This window comes from Leucopleurus acutus, assembly GCF_964270905.1.
Source record: "Leucopleurus acutus genome assembly, chromosome: 14".
Lineage (NCBI taxonomy): Eukaryota > Metazoa > Chordata > Mammalia > Artiodactyla > Delphinidae > Leucopleurus > Leucopleurus acutus.
Window position 1 is genome coordinate 77,512,388 of NC_139156.1, and position 16,697 is coordinate 77,529,084.

Here is a 16,697-nt window from a genome sequence, read left to right on the forward strand (position 1 = left end):
ATCTGGTTAGTTTCACAAGTCCATAAGCCAAGATTGCTCTAGAAACATCCATCCTTATCATAGTTCCTTTGTTCCTTCCTAGTTTTAGCTTCTAGTTTCACATTGGCCCACCATGTTTTCTAGTGAGTACCTGTCACCAGTTTTCAGAGACAGCAGAAACCATGTCACCTCCCCTACACTTCCTCCCCTACACTTACTGAAACCAGAGGTGGGGATAACTTGTCACCTAGTTTGCTTTAGATATTATATCGTCTGTGGGTTTCAGGTTTTGCCATCGTCATAGGTCTGTTTTTATGTGGAGATTCAAGGAGATTAAAAACTATGCCTCCCTAATAACTTCTCATTTCTCCATAAACTTTTTAATAATAACAAGGTGGGTATCTCTGAAAATGACTAGGTCCAAAGAACAAAAGCCCAACTTTTCAATTCTAAAATATAGAAACAAAAATGTCATTCATATAAGGAGTGTGCAGTAAATATCCATAATTATGAATTATGAATAACTATTTAAACATATCATCAGATTTAATGCTTCCATTTTCTGCAAGAAAATCTATGCTGGAATTATGAAACATTCTCTTTCAGGCACAGATCAGCCTGAATAAATATCCTAGGAAAATGAAACAGTCTTCTGAAAAAGTAACTCTTGCATTTGATTAGAAGGTTCTGTGCTTAAGGTTTTTCTGGGATCATTTCCAGGAATATGTATATAATTTACAGTGACTGACTACTCAATGCCAGCAATAATTCTGTTCTCCCAACCTTTATAATAAATGCTGGAGACACCAATTTGAGAGGTAAAAAAAAAAAGGCCATCTCTCACTTTCTACCAATGAATGTCAAATCCAGATATATCTGCATGAAACACATCTGCACCCAGGCTTAGATAGTTTAAACATCAACTGAGATCCACAGTTTTGACTCTTTGCTATTACAGAAAATTAAAAGTCTATTTTATAAAATAAATTGCCCTAAGACTAGTGGTTGCCTTTCAAATTTAATAATCCATTAAATCTTATGAATCACTCACTAGTGCTTCATGCTAAAAAAATAAGAAAATAAATGAGCTACACCCAGGTCCTCAGGGAATTTAGAAGCTGCTGTATGGTACCTGGGAGTATACATACTTACATATTCAGGGAGAGAAGATGTTGTGGATGTTACACAGAATTAAGCCCAGCTAACAATATAATAGAAATATAAATAAATCACTTAAGAAAAACAGAGAGAAAAACAGCCCAGAGGAGGGACTATTTGAGATAGGCTTTGAAGGACAAGCAGTATTTCACCAGCAGGAAATGTAAAGGAAGGATATACAAGTCAGGGAGAACAAAGTAAAACGGAGATATGAAAAAAAACTGACACAGTAGGGAATCATCGAGTAATCTGAGTAGGGGAAAGAAAAGAGTATTTATGTTGTAAGAACTTTTAAAAACAGTTCAGATTGGTTTACTGGACTTCAGTTACTATTTTATTCTATGCTTGATAAACAATTTCAGTATCTCATCTTAAATACAAATTTTCAGATAAACTGAAAAAGAATAACAGAGCACGACAACAACAAAAATGGTTGAAATGGTCAGTTCACTATGTCAACAGTCACAGCGAGATAGCCAAGTATCCCTGCAAAGAATTAACCAGTTTATTTTTTTTCCAAAAATTTTTTTCAGTTTTTTTTGAGATACAATTGACATGCATCACTGTAAGCTTTTACTGAAGTATAGCTGATTTACAATATTATATTAGTTTCAGGTATACTAACATGGAGTATACTAGAGTGTTCCACGTATGTTCACTTCTAGGATTTTATGGTTTAAGGTCTGACATTTAGGTCTTTAATCCATTTTGAGCTTATTTTGTATACAGTGTGAGGAAATGTTCTACTCTCATTCTTTTATAGGTAGCTGTCCAGTATTCCCAGCACCACTCACTAAAGAGACTGTTTTTTCTCCACTGTATATTCTTGCCTCATTTGTCATAGATTAATTGACTGTAGGTGCCTGGGTTTATTTATTTCTGGGCTCTCTATGCTGCTCCATTGATCTATGTGTCTCTTTTTATGTCAGTACCATGCTGTTTTGATTACTGTAGCTTTGTAGTATAGTCTGAGGTCAAAGAGCATGACACCTCCAGCTTTGTTCTTTTTCTTCAAAATTGCTTTGGCAATTCAGGTCTTTTTGAGTTCCATATACATTTTAGGATTATTTGCTCTAGCTCTGTGAAAATTTTATGGGTATTTTGATAGGGATTGAATTAAATCTGTAGATTGCTTTGGGTAGCAGACATTTTACGAATATTATTTCTTCCAATCCATGAATAGAATATCTTTCCATTTCTTTGTACCATCTTCAATTTCCTTCAACAGTGTTTTATAGTTTTCATAGTATAGGTCTTTCACTGCCTTAGTTAAGTTTATTCCTGGGTATTTTATTCTTTTTGATGCAATTTTAAACAGGATTGTTTCTTGTTTCCTCTTTCTGAGAGTCCGTTGTTAATATATAGTAAGTGGGGTTGGAGTGTTTGCTGGGCTCAGGCTGTGGCATGCACTGGGGCAGTCACAGGCAACCATCTCAGCAGTTTTCAATCTGCCCTCTCCACCCTGCTTCAGGAGCAAGCCAGCACAAGCACACTGCTCACAGGCAAAATTCAGGCTTCCCATAGCCCTCTTTTGAGTCCCACCAGCCCTCCCACCAGCCCTCCCACCAGCCAAAGGGGCTCATTTTCCCTGTGTCAGACCCCAGGGCTGGGGCATCTAATATGTGACAGGAACAGCTGACTCCCCAGGGCAAATCTCCACCCGTGTACCTCTCTTTTCCTCTGAGTCCCCTCCCAAAGGCACAAGGTCCCAACCTGATCACTTCTCTTCCCTTCCTACCCGATTCCATGAGGATCTTTCTCATAGCCTTGGCTGTACAGGAGTCTTTCTGCCAGTCTCCAATTAGTTTTCAGTGAGAACTGTTGCACATGTAGATGTATTTTTGATGTGTTTGTGGGGAGAGGTGAGCTCCACCTCCTCCTACTCCTCCATCTTGATCTATTTCAAGATTAACCAGTTTAAATGAATGCCTAGCCTATTTCAGTGCCTTGACTGCTACATGACATACCTAACTAGAGCATGAGGAGAGTTCATTTTTAGTACTGGAAACCAGCTCTTACATTAAAGGACCAAGAGAACCATAGCCAGTACAGTGAAAAATAAAAACCCAGCTAACTAATTGGGCTGCCTCGTTCTAGGCACGACAAAATTCCAGAAACCACAGGGAAAATACTAAATATTAAAATTCTTAATAAGTTCTTTTTAAGAAGAATATTTTTCACAACTGATACCTACTGTGGTAATTTTCACAAAGAGAATGCTCAATAACACTTGTCAAATTAAAACTAAATCTAGGCAGGGCTATAAAATGCATAATGTTTTGTCACTCACCATTACAATATTAATAATGTGACTTGGCATTAAATTACTATAATAAATAAATCATATGTATACAGTGCTCAATGTTATTCCACAGAGTAATGAAAGGGATACTGTGATATAAAGGGAAGAATCAGGGACTCGAAGCCAAAAGACCGAGGTGTTAAGTGTGAAAAGCTATTGATGACACTTGCTTTGAGTCGCAGGAAGCCTTTGGCCTAGTACCTGCCCTCTACCAGCCCCCATGTCCTCATGGGTACAGTGACTATAACAGCAATAACCATGCACACATTCTCCTATTGTGACAATTACATGAAATCATGCAGGTCAAAGGACTCTGTAAACTAAAAAGTGCTACACAAAACATTATTAAATTGTTTTCTGGTTGATTTTCTACCCCCAGAAACATCTTCATTTCCTCTCTTTCCTTTATTCTACACAGTCATCTATCAGCACATCCTCTAAATCCTACAAGTCTATTCTCAACCCCCCCAAGTTTCCCACCACCATTGCTTCTCATCTGAAGACCCAGCAGCTGCCCTGCAGACTTCTGCAGGCACCTTCCACCTGCTCTCACTGCTTCTAATCTTACTCTTCCAAAAGCTTCTAATCTCTCACCAGAACCCAACCATGCTGGCAACTTGATCTCGGACTTCTATCTTCCAAAACTGTGAGCAATAAATTTCTGTTGTTTAAGCCAAAAAAAAAAAAAAAAAAAAAAACCCACAAAAGCCTCTAATCCACAGAAGAGCTAAATCAAATATTTACTTAAATATTAAATCAAATTGCATTGCTCACCTGATCCAATGGCCTCCCTTTATATTAGGAAGGAACCTCAATTGCTAACCAAGGGCTGACAGGCCCTTCACCTCTCCTCACCAGTGGCCCCATTCGTGGTACTAGAGCTGCAGTGGCTTACCTGTTTTTCCTTAAACACTCTGCAAGCACATTCCTAACGAGGGGCCCTTGCATTGCCTGGTTCTTTCCAGAATGGTCAAGAACTTAGTACTTCTCCCTCCCTCACTTCATTCTGCTCAAATATCACTGCCTCAGAAAGGCCTTCCCTAAACACCCTTTGTGAAAGGGTGAGTCCCTGCCTTATCGCTCTCCACCCTGTTACTACTCTGCTTTTCCTCACAGCCCTTATCGGTTCTGAAATTATATCACTTATTGACATTGTTAACTTTTCCCCTACTATATATAAACAGCACGGGGCAAGGACTTTGGCTATTCCTGTTAACAATCGCATCTGAGTTATTTGCAAAGAGTAGGGGCTCAACTGAAACTTTGCTTAATGAATAGGGAAAAGACTGTTCAATTTCCTTTAGTTTCTGTTCCATAGAAAAGAGCAGAGTGCCCATAAATAACTTCAATGCCCCTATTAAAACCCCAACATTTGAGTAGCCTGAAAAGGCTTTATCCCACCTTAGAATTCGAAGTGGACTCCAAGAAGCAAAGTCTGTTGCCAAACCCTTCTGCGGCCAAACACAGTTTCTGCTGTTCTTTGTGGATGGTTGCAGTACACTGCAGAACCACTTCATCATCCTGCAGAGGGGAGGAGAAGAGAAAAAAGTGAGATCTGGCATTACTTAGTCTAAATCAGATCCACAAGGTTATTATTTAATGCTTTTGAAAATCAGAGAAAATAGGGACTTCCCTGGTGGCTCAGTGGTTAAGGATCCACCTGCCAATGCAGAGGACACGGGTTCAATCCCTGGTCCAGGAAGATCCCTCATGCCACGAAACAACTAAGCCGATGAGCCACAACTACTGAGCCTTCACTCTAGAGCCCGCGAGCCACAACTACCGAGCCCACGTGCCACAACTACCGAAGCCAGCACGCCTAGAGCCCGTGCTCCACAACAAGAGAAGCCACCACAATGAGAAGCCCGCACACCGCAAGGAAGGGTAGCCCCCGCTCGCCGCAACTAGAGAAAGCCCACGCGCAGCAACGAAGACCCAATGCAGCCAAAAATAAATAAATAAATAAAATTTTTAAAAATTATTTTAAAAATTTTTAAAAATAAAATCAGAGAAAAATAAATATATGAACAACTGTCCCCCAAAAAGCCAAAGAATCAATTCCTAGTGTACTTTTATTTGCAAAAAAAGATAACTGGGTAGGGGGAGGCGGGAGAAGTTATTGCTATTCAAGGCAATCAACAGCTTTTTTTTTTTTTTTTACTGTCATTACTGATCCCCAAAGGCAACCTGCATGGAGAAAAGTAAAATACAGGATTTCCATGTTAGCGCTCTTACACACTGCTTTAAATCATCAAAACTATCAAAAAATGGTCTGACATATTCCTAGGACATCAAGTATTATCAAGAATGGAACAGATTCTACTAGCAAGCACACACACATCGTTCCAAAACTGACACAGGAAAACAGGTCAATAACAGAGCTTCTGGGTTCAAATCAACGTGACAAGTCATCTTAGTTCAACCACACATTGGCAACTTGATCGTCTTTGAAATGATCCTGCATTGCTTAAAAATGTACAGAGAGGTGATCTGCTAGTTCAGTCCTCTGCAATCCAACACTTGGTTTCCAATCAATTGCAGGGTTACAGGAAAAACTGTACAAGGGAAAGATGATCCATGCGATGACTCAGTACAGGCAGCATGAACACGACAAGATGCATGGGCTTTAGAATTAGCAATAGCTGGGTTCTTACCCCAGTTCTGCCGTCTACAAAATGAGGAGGGAAGTGAGATCAACTAACTTACACAGTGACTGACATACAAAAGGCCCTAAATCAACAAGAAATGCAAGATATCATTATCATTTTTTAACAGATTCTAAGTGGCAAATGCCTAAAAAGTCTAGCCATTTATATTTTGACATTTCAACCTCAAAGAAACAGGATACTTAACAGAGAAAAAAAAAAGCAAATAGACTCATCGACCCTTTTAATTAGAATCAAAGCGAAAAAGGAATATGAGTACATGCTAGAAGATGCTCACCATGGTAGAATAGTAGAGTGGAGGTGATAAGATACGGCAAATATTCAAGAGCAGAAAACAAGCCTCTTTGGTTAACCTAAAGAATATGCTATATCAACTGGAAAAGTGCAGCTGTAATTTAATAAAAACCCTTATCATGCTATATATTTATTTTATTTCCTACGTGGTAGCAGCAATACCTAATAGCTGGCTCATAGTACCGGTCACAGCCAAGCCCAATCTCTTAATAATTAGCTCCCAACTCTCCCCACAGTGCTCAGTGATTTCCAGTGAGCATTCAACTGTTACATTTTAAAAGTCAACTGCTAAAAAAAAAGCACTATTTTCATATAATGAGTACATCTGAACATTAATTCATGTTCAGCATAGCTATAATAAAAATAATGAAATACCTCTGTTGCTTATATAATCTGCAAGGTCAAAGATACATCATGTTTTCCAAATAGGTGGCACAGTAACAAAGAACTGAATTGTCCTGATGTGCTCAATGCCTTCCCAAACTGCCACAGTCTTTTGCTATCTTGTCTCACCCTATGGAACTAACTCTAGCGAGTAAACTACACTCTTGGGTAAGATAGGTTCCTTTGGATACTGGAGGCTATCTAAACACAGTTAGTAAATAATTACTGTAATGTACTAATTAAAGACGTTTTAGGAATGAGAATAAGAAAATACAGCAAGGTATAAGGCAGGTGAGAATAACAGTGCTACCCAGTAAGCCCGAAAGAAGAGAAGGTGTACCATATTTACCAAAAATACAGTGCATGCCAGTCCTGGCATTAATTTATTTAATCCTCACAATATCCCAGTAATATACAGATTATCCACAGATACACACATGAGGAAAATAAGGCTCAAAGTAACTTGTTACTCACAGAGGGCTGAACATACTTATTTCTAAGAATTGGTCATTAGACCTAACTTATTTGAATGTAAAAGTCCTCAACCCCACACTGCTTCCAGAGGCTCAGTTGATTTTTTAAGACACTTGTTATCTAGAGAAGTACTTCTCAATCTTTAACATGCATCCTTTCACCTGTAGGTCTTGCTAAAATACAAGGTCTTGGGTAGATTTTGCATTTCTAGCAAGTGCTCAAGTACGAGGGGGATTCAGAATGGGTCCCAGAAAGGATATGGATCCCAGAAAAGATGTGAGAAGTCTTTTATAAGAGTTTGGAGGCAGTCAGTAACAGATGAAAATTAAAATAAGTCTGTGGACTTTGGACAGAACCAGAAATGAGAGCACATTTCTGGAGATGCTCATTAATATGTGATACAAACCAACTATATAAGGGAAAGGAACCAACAATGTACTGAACTACTCTATTAAATTAATAAAACCAACTCACTTGTGCAGTTTCCTTACAATTTAGTGCCTAGGCATTGTGTGATGAAGCGCCTGGCCACGAAGCGACACCGAGTTCAGGGAGCTCTGCCACGCCACTAACAAGAGAGCCATGACTACAGCTTTCAACTATGATCCAACTTTGATGGATTCTAGCCTGACACACTTATAAGGCTTTTTCCAGTTTATCTGGGAGCTGTTTCTATTTTACATTCCAGTAAATGAAGAGTTCCTTTTTGACTGAAAGTGAAATATACTGAGCACTGATGGACCAAACACCAATTCGCAAACACCCGCCTATTAATTAACCCATCATTCATCTCAAAGCACAATGTTTTCTCCAGAACCACTGTGGTTGGAGAGCCTACTGACTATGCATTTTAAAAATTCTTGGGCTTCCCTGGTGGCGCAGGGGTTGAGAGTCCGCATGCCGATGTGGGGGACGCGGGTTCGTGCCCCGGTCCGGGAGGATCCCACATGCCGCGAAGCGGCTGGGCCCGTGAGCCATGGCCGCTGAGCCTGCGCGTCCGGAGCCTGTGCTCCGCAATGGGAGAGGCCACAAGAGTGAGAGGCCCGCGTACCGCAAAAAAAATGTTCACCATCTGTATTGTATCCAATGCTGTCTGTCCGCAACGGGAGAGACCACAACAGTGAGAGGCCCGCGTACCACAAAAAAAATATATAAATAAAGTCCACCATCTGTATTGTATCCAATGCTATCTGTCAAGCAGGTCAGATTAAACTCCATGGAAACCAGGTGCCCAATGAAAATAAACGTTTTACTTAAAACCCAAGGGAATCATACCACCGTTCAATTTAGACCACTGCTCCATAAATATACGTTGGATTGAATTCCTTTTGTTAAATGCTCCTGTATTTTTCCTATGACCTTACAGCTCTTCAGCACAGAGATCAATTATTTATGGGGGGAAAGCCAGCACTACAATACTGCATTCCAGGCAATTTTGTGAGGCGTAAATAAGACATGATTTCTCTAACAAATGCTGCCACGTCTGCTGTAACAGTACAAAATGGAAAATAATTACCAAATAACACCACCAACAGCTCCTTTCAAACATTCATTTATCACTGAAATATTTTCTGAGGACATAATATGTTCTAGGAAATGTTCTAAGCCCTTGAGATGATTTACGAAATAAATCAAAGATCCCTGAACTTATTAGGCTTACATTCTAGCAGGGAATAGAGACAATAAACAAAAAGACAATAAGTTCATAAGTTATGTTAAAGGTGAAAAGTCTATGTTAAAAAAAAAATTGGGGGCTTCCCTGGTGGCGCAGTGGTTGAGAGTCCGCCTGCCGATGCAGGGGACACGGGTTCGTGCCCCGGTCCGGGAAGATCCCACATGCCGCGGAGCGGCTGGGCCCGTGAGCCATGGCCGCTGAGCCTGCGCGTCCGGAGCCTGTGCTCCGCAACGGGAGAGGCCACAGCAGTGAGACGCCCGCACACCTCAAAAAAAAAAAAAAAAAAAAAAAAAATTGGAACAGGGTAAGGGGCTCATAGTGCTGCTGTGGTGGGGAAGATTGAAATTATGAATAAAATTAACGGGTTTCACTGAGACAAAGACTTGAAGCAGGGAAGGGGCACTAGCTATGTGAGTATCTGCAGCATGGGCAGTCCAGGCAGAAGCAAGGCCAGTGAAAGCCGCCCAGGCAGAAGAGTATCCGGCACGTTCAAGAAACAGGGAGGATGCCAGCGCAGCTGGAGTGGATTAACCCAGGGGGAAGAGGATGGTGGGAGACCAAGTCAGAGACAACAGAGCCTGATCAAGACAGGCCCTGAGCCCAGCCTGAAAGCCAAAAGCCTTTGGCTTTTACTGAGGGACAGGGAGTCTATGCCATAAATAAATGAAGAGTTAAGTACTATTATTATGCTTTTGAGTATTAACAGATGAGAAGAGGCATTGTGAGAGTAAATCCCTATTACCCAGCAAAGTGGCTGAACAGGATTCAAATCTGGGTCCACCTGACTCTGTAACCTAGACCCCTAACCTCTGTGCTGTACTACCTCCTACAATGATATAAAATCACTGCACTAACAGTCTGGCTAGAAATCTACCCAGAAACTAACCCTAGTATAATCCCCTGGTTTCCATTCATCAAATATGTTTTAGCGATGTGGCTATAGGTAAAGTGAATAAAGTTACTATATGCAGATTTAACTGTGTTAAAAACAAAACCAAATGAAAAACAAAATCACATGAAAAACAAACTTACATAAAATAACAAGGAAACTTCTTTGAATCGAGGAGCAGCAGGCAATGGTGAGGTGAGAAAAAGGTTGTCTATCATTAGTAGGTAATTAAAATTTAGTCAATGATTAAATTTTCGACTGAGAAACGGCTGTCCAAGGTAGTGCTACTTACTGGATTTTTAGGAAAGGAGACAGAAAGGCAAAGCAGAAGACAGAGATCAATACAGACAGAAGAGGAGGAAGGGACCTTTTTAACTTCCATTTCAGAGATGGAAAAATACCTATTTTTCTGGGCTATTGTAGAAAGAATGAATGTATTAACATCTGCCATATCCTTCGGAACTCATGAAAATACTTGATAAAATTAAGTTGTTGGCTCTGAACTCAGCACAGCATCTTCCTCTTTAATTAACTGCTTTTCCACTTTTCTTATTACCCTAAAACCTAGGAAATAGGAGCGGTGGTGAACCAGGATGGCAGAGGATGCCCCCAGGGCAGGCAAAGGAGGTGGCACTCTCTACAGGGAGCTTCCAAACTGAAATGAAGCCCACAAAAAGCTGGCCTGATTTTCAGTATCACCATGTACAGGCGATTCTAAACTCTGTCAGAAAATACAGTTCTACCCACCTGGCTGCCTGCCGCCTCTTCACATAGACCACATATCCAAGCTGCTAAAGCACCAGCAGAAAGCTACGCACACGCACGCACACACACACACACACACACACACACACAGCAACTGGTATATTAAACAGCACAAATAATTTATAGATGAAGATACAATCCTATAATCTGATCCCAACTACAGAAGAACGGACGTAGATCAGGACTGATGCACCCATAAGACCACATGAGGAAGCCATTTCAGCATTACGACATGTTGTATCCCATCTACTCTCTTGTGAAATTTTATTTCAAAATGCGTGAAAAAACTTTGAAACTGCCCTCATGAATATCACCCAAGACAGTGATGGCAAACTATATTTCTTAGTAGAAAGTAAGGAAGAAGTAAAAAAGTTTCCCAGAGACCACTAGGTAAAGGAAATTTCTTTGTTCTTAGGTTTTATTTTTTAATTTCTCTTTTAAAGATTTTTTTGATGTGGACTATTTTTAAAGTCTTTATTGAACTTGTTACAATATTGCTTCAGTTTTATGTTTTGGTTTTCTGGCTTCGAGACATGTGGGCTCTTAGCTCCCTGATCAGGGATCGAACCCGCACCCCCCTGCACTGGAAGGCAAAGTCTTAACCATTGGACCACCAGGGAAGTCCCTGCTCTTAGGTTTTAAATCCTTGAAAATAAGTACATTTCTGAAATATTTTAAATAACTTTTAAGTTAGAATTTTAAAAGATACAGGAAAATAAAGAGCCTAAAATAGCTTGGACAACATATGAGGTCATAATCATAAAAATAGAAGCAGTTACAAAAATTAAGCATTTAAGTTGACCTTTGTCATAAGAGAATTGACATGCAAGTGAAAAATCAGATCTAGAAAGACTGAACATATTGCAGACATTCTAACTCAGTATTTGTTTCACGTGAGATAGATTAAAGTTGACAGAGTCACCAACAATAACATCAACAGAAATGTACCTTTTCCCCTTTTCCACTTGGAAAACAGCATGCATAAAATCTGTGTTCCTAGCTCTGAAATGATCTGAATTTCCTACTTGGCACTGAAGATTGCCTCACATGTAAAGATGAAATTCACCTTAATATATGTGCTGAGTATGAGATTGTTACCCTGACTTTCTCACACCTATACATGGAATACACCCACAGAAAGAGCTAGTAAAGAAAATCAGTGCTCTTACTTGCACATAAAGCATTGACATCACACACTGAGACAAGCAGAGTAACTAACTGATCACTCAATAATGTCTCCCTGTCACCTGGTTGATGCTCAAGCAAGTATTAAGAGACAAAAGAGAGTGCCGGATGGGCTGGCCCCTTAGGAGTCCTTCTGCAATTACACCAGAGAGTGTACCTATTGTACAAAGTATCACTTACATATGATGCTTCTATGAAAAATTAAGTGTATTTATTCATATTACTCTGAAATACTTAGTAGCTATGCAGAACAGATGAGACCCATATTTAACTATAAAAATATGTGTATGTTATACATAATATATTGCTTGAGATTTTGCATATGCATATTTTAGAATATTCAAAGTTCTGCTCCTCCTGTCTGCAGAATGGCAGAGACCCAGGGAGAAAGCTGTAGAGCTTCTCAAAGATCCACACCAGACTTGAATGCATAAACCACATTAAAGTGCTGAAGAGCAGACAACTGTGTACGAATTATTGCAACATTTTAAGGAAGGATAATGAAAAGATTTTATGTAAAGGAAGAATGTTGAAAAGACAAAAAAAGACGGAGAAGTAAGTTTAGAGGCAATTTTCAAGATCTGAATCTATATATCAATAACTCTTTATTTCAAGACAGGCAATTCCTGACTCTTGAGGACACTATGCTTTCTTGTATCACATATACACAGACTCTCCCTCTCTCTCTCTCTCTCTCTCTCTCTCTCTCATATATACAAGTCTGTGACCTCCAGTAACTGTAATTCTCTTGTTACCGCACAACACAAGGACAAATTTTCAAGACTGATCAAAAAAATAAATAAATAACAGCCAACTGGACATATACATATTATACCACCCACTGGAGAATAAACACCAAAGAGTTTTTAGCAAAAACACAGAGCACGAAATAATATTATTCATAGGAACTATTTTACTCTTGTTTCTGGGATATGTTTTGATACGTACCTCCCCACCTGCATTTTTATGCAAGGGTTTCATGGCTCAAACTGTATGGACATAACATTTAGCTATGGATTCAGAGGCTTGCTTTTGAAAAACACAGGGAAACATGAGCTTGCAATTTCGGCCTCCGATTTACTGCTGTAATTGGCAAACTTATTAAATTCTGTTCTTGCTAATTATAAATATTTAATTCTGTTCTTGCTAATTATAAATGTAATTCTTTAATGAAAACGGAGGTTACCATGCAGTGCACCAAAACCTCCATATTTTTATAGGCTTTCAATAAATTTCCTCACTTTTCTTGCAATCTGTGAATATTTCAGCTGAAGGCTTTTCTCTGACCTGGGAAAGAATCAACGAACCACCAAACTATACCTGAGCATTAAGCTATTTCTGATAAGAGTCAGGTTGTACATATGCACCCCAGAAAATGAGCACAAGCAAAACAGCAATTTTCAGCCTTCCTGTTGTTTTCACTCAGCTTAAGCCAAGTATTATAAAGATCAGCAAAAGGTTACTTTGTACTCGAAGCAAAATCATGATACAAATATTAGGACCGGCTTTTGAAAAGCTTGGTGAACTCACAAGTGCCAGTTCAAGGGGTCAAATATAATGGATGGAAAATACAAAAGTTACCCAGATAAAGTGAGACACACAAAGTATCTGTTACAGAAATCTTGTGTTTGTGCAAAAAGAGTCCCCTAGAGCCCAATTAGAAACTCAGTGTCTTTATCTGTTAGGTGGAAGTTATATAATAATGTTATGTAATAACAAGTTTTATAAGAGTTAGTATAATAAGTTACAGAGTAAGAATTAATATAGTAAGTTATATAATAATTAATAGTAACTTGCCCACTATACATAACTATTATTTAATCATTTGTAATACTAAATAATATGAATTAAGTAGAAAACATTACTTTTGGACCAGACTCACTCAGAGTTTAAATCCCAGCTCTCCAGCTCTCCTTTTACTAGTCACTGTGACTGTCAGTATTTTCATCTATGAAATGAGAAAACACCTACTTTACACGGTTGTTGCATGCAAGGGATTAAATTAATCAAGAATCTAATAATTACAAAGTGCACAGGAAAGGGTGCCCAGAATATAAAAGATGATTAATAATTGTTATTTCATCATTCCTATTTTTGTAAGAAGTAAATTCACTTATTCAAGTCATGACCACCAACATAGCAGAACAAGTTCTTGCACCCATGGAGCTTATACTCAAGGAAGAGATAAATAATAAGTAAATGAATAGTTTATAAAATTTAACATCAGATAGTGATAAGAGCCAAGAATACAAAAGGACAAGGTCAAAGATATCAAGAGTAATGAAGGGGATTATATTAGAGGCTGGTCAGAATCAGTCTCTCTGACGAGAAGACAATGAACAAAGATCAGAATAAATTTGGGAGTGAGCACATGAAATATTCCAGGCAGAGAAGGGCAGCAAACACAGCAACCCTGCACTAGGAAAGGGTCTGGTGAGTGAGGGGCTGGGGGGATGAGTAGAAGAAACAATGGCAGAAACTTAGCAGGGCTGGATCCAGAGGGGCTTGCAGGTCATGGGAAGGGCTCTGGAGTTTGGTCCAAGTATGATACTAGCAATCTACAGCTTTAATGCAATCCCTATCAAAATACCCATGACATTTTTCACAGAACTAGAACAAATAATCCTTGAATTTATGTGGAACCACAAAACACTCAGAATTACCAAAGCAATCCTGGGAAACAAAGAACAAAGCTGGAGGTATAACCCTTGCAGACTTCAGACTACACTACAAAGCTATAGTAATCAAAACAGCGTGTACTGGCACAAAAACAGACAAATAGGTCAATGGAACAGAATAGAGAGCCCAGAAATAAATCCACACACCTATAGTCAATTAACCTCAAAGACAAAGGAGGCAAGAATATACAACGGAGAAAAGACAGTCTTCAACAAGTGGTGCTGGAAAAGCTGAACAACTACATGTAAAAGAATGAAATTACAAGATTCTCTAACACCATATACAAAAATAAACTCAAAATGGATTAGTGATCTAAATGTAAGGCAAGACATCATAAAACTCCTAGAAGAGAACATAAGCAAAAAATTCTTTGATATAAATCGTAGCAGTATTTTCTTAGATCACTATCTCAAGAAATAAAAGCAAAAATAAAAAATGGGACCTAATCAAACTTAAATGATGTTCCACAGTAAAGGAAACCATCAACAAAATGAAAAGACAATCTACGGAATGGGAGAAAATATTTGCAAATGATGAGACCTACAAGGGGTTACTAACCAAAATATACAAGCAGCTTAAACAACTCAATATCAAAGAAACAAACAACCCCATCATAAATGGGCAGAAGACCTAAAAAAACACTTCTCCAAAGAAGACATACAGATAGCTAACACGCATATGAAAAGGTGCTCAACATCACTAATTATTAGAGAAAATAATGCAAATAAAAACTACAATGAGGTATCATCACACACCAGTCAGAATGGCTACCATCAAAAAGTCTACAAAAAATAAATGCTGGAGAGGGTGTGGAGGAAAGGGAACCTTCTTGCACTGTTCGTGAGAATGTAACTTGATACAGGCACTATGGAGAACAGTATGGAGGTTCCTTAAAAAACTAAAAATAGAACTACTATATGATCCAGCAATTCCACTCCTGGGTATCTATAAAGAAATAAATGAAAACTCTAATTCAAAAAGATATCTGCACCCCAGTGTTCACAGCAGTAGTATTTACAGTAGCCAAGACATGGAAACAACCCAAGCGCTCATCAACAGACAACTGGCTTAAGAAGGTGTTGTGTGTGTGTGTATGTATATATATACACATATATACACATATTTACATACAATATGTATACACACACACGTGCACACAGACACACACACACACTGGAATATTAGCCATAAAAAAGAATGAAGGATTTCCCTGATGGCGCAATGGTTAAGCATCCGCCTGACAATGCAAGGGACATGGGTTCAAGCCCTGGTCCGGGAAGATCCCACATGCCACAGAGCAACTAAGCCTGTGCGCCACAACTACTGAGCCTGCGCTCTAGAGTCTGCGAGCCCCAACTACTAAGCCCGTGTGCCACAACTACTGAAGCCCATGTGCCTAGAGCCCGTGCTCCACAAGGAGAGAAGCCACCGCAATGAGAAGCCTGCAAACCACAACAAAGAGTAGCCCCCGCTCGCCGCAAATAAAGCCCATGCACAGCAACGAAGACCCAATGCAGCCAAAAATAAATAAATTTTTTAAAAAAGAATGAAATATTGTCATTTGCAGCAACATGGATGGACCAAGAGAATATTACGCTTAGTGAAATAAGTCAGAGAAAGACAAATACTATATGATATCACTTATATGTGGAATCTAAAAAATAATACAAATAAATCTATATACAAAAACAGACTCACAGACATAGAAAGCAAACTTATGGTTACCAAAGGGGAGAGAGAGTGGGGGAGGCACAAATTAGGAGTATGGGATTAACAGATACCAACTACTATACACAAAATAGATAAGCAACAAGGATTTACTGTATAGAATAGGAAATTATACCCAATACCTTGTAATAACCAATATGGAATATAATAAGCAAAAACTGAATCACTGTGCTGTACACATGAAACTAATACAATATTACAAATCAACTATAGTTCAATAATAAGTAAGTAAGTAAGAAAGATGAAAACCAGAGAGAGTTGTGAGCAGAGGAGAGATGTAGCTTATTTCCATGTTAAAAGAATCACACTGTCTGCCATGTTGAGAACACAAATACTATTTGAAAGGTTCTCACTGTAGCCAAAGCAAAAGAAGATGGTGGTTTGTATTAGAGTGTTGCCTGTGGAAGTGTTGGGAAGTGGTCAGAGTTTGAATATAATTTATAAGTAGAGCTTACAGTATATGGGATGGAGATAGAGAAGAAAAAGAATATGTTAAGGTTTCAGGCTTGAACACCTGGT

General features: G+C 38.9%; 1 protein-coding gene across 2 annotated transcripts in view; it reads right to left on the bottom strand.

The window, feature by feature from the left end:
* The window catches only part of RYR2 (ryanodine receptor 2), a gene marked incomplete at both ends in the record, with an annotated part of 711,173 nt that overhangs the window by 499,577 nt on the left and 194,899 nt on the right, over window positions 1-16,697 (bottom strand). For both annotated transcript variants that reach the window (XM_082854592.1, XM_082854593.1), the window contains one exon: window positions 4,841-4,960. In XM_082854592.1, the coding sequence (XP_082710718.1) occupies window positions 4,841-4,960 (120 nt within the window). The remainder of the gene's footprint in view (window positions 1-4,840; window positions 4,961-16,697) is intronic.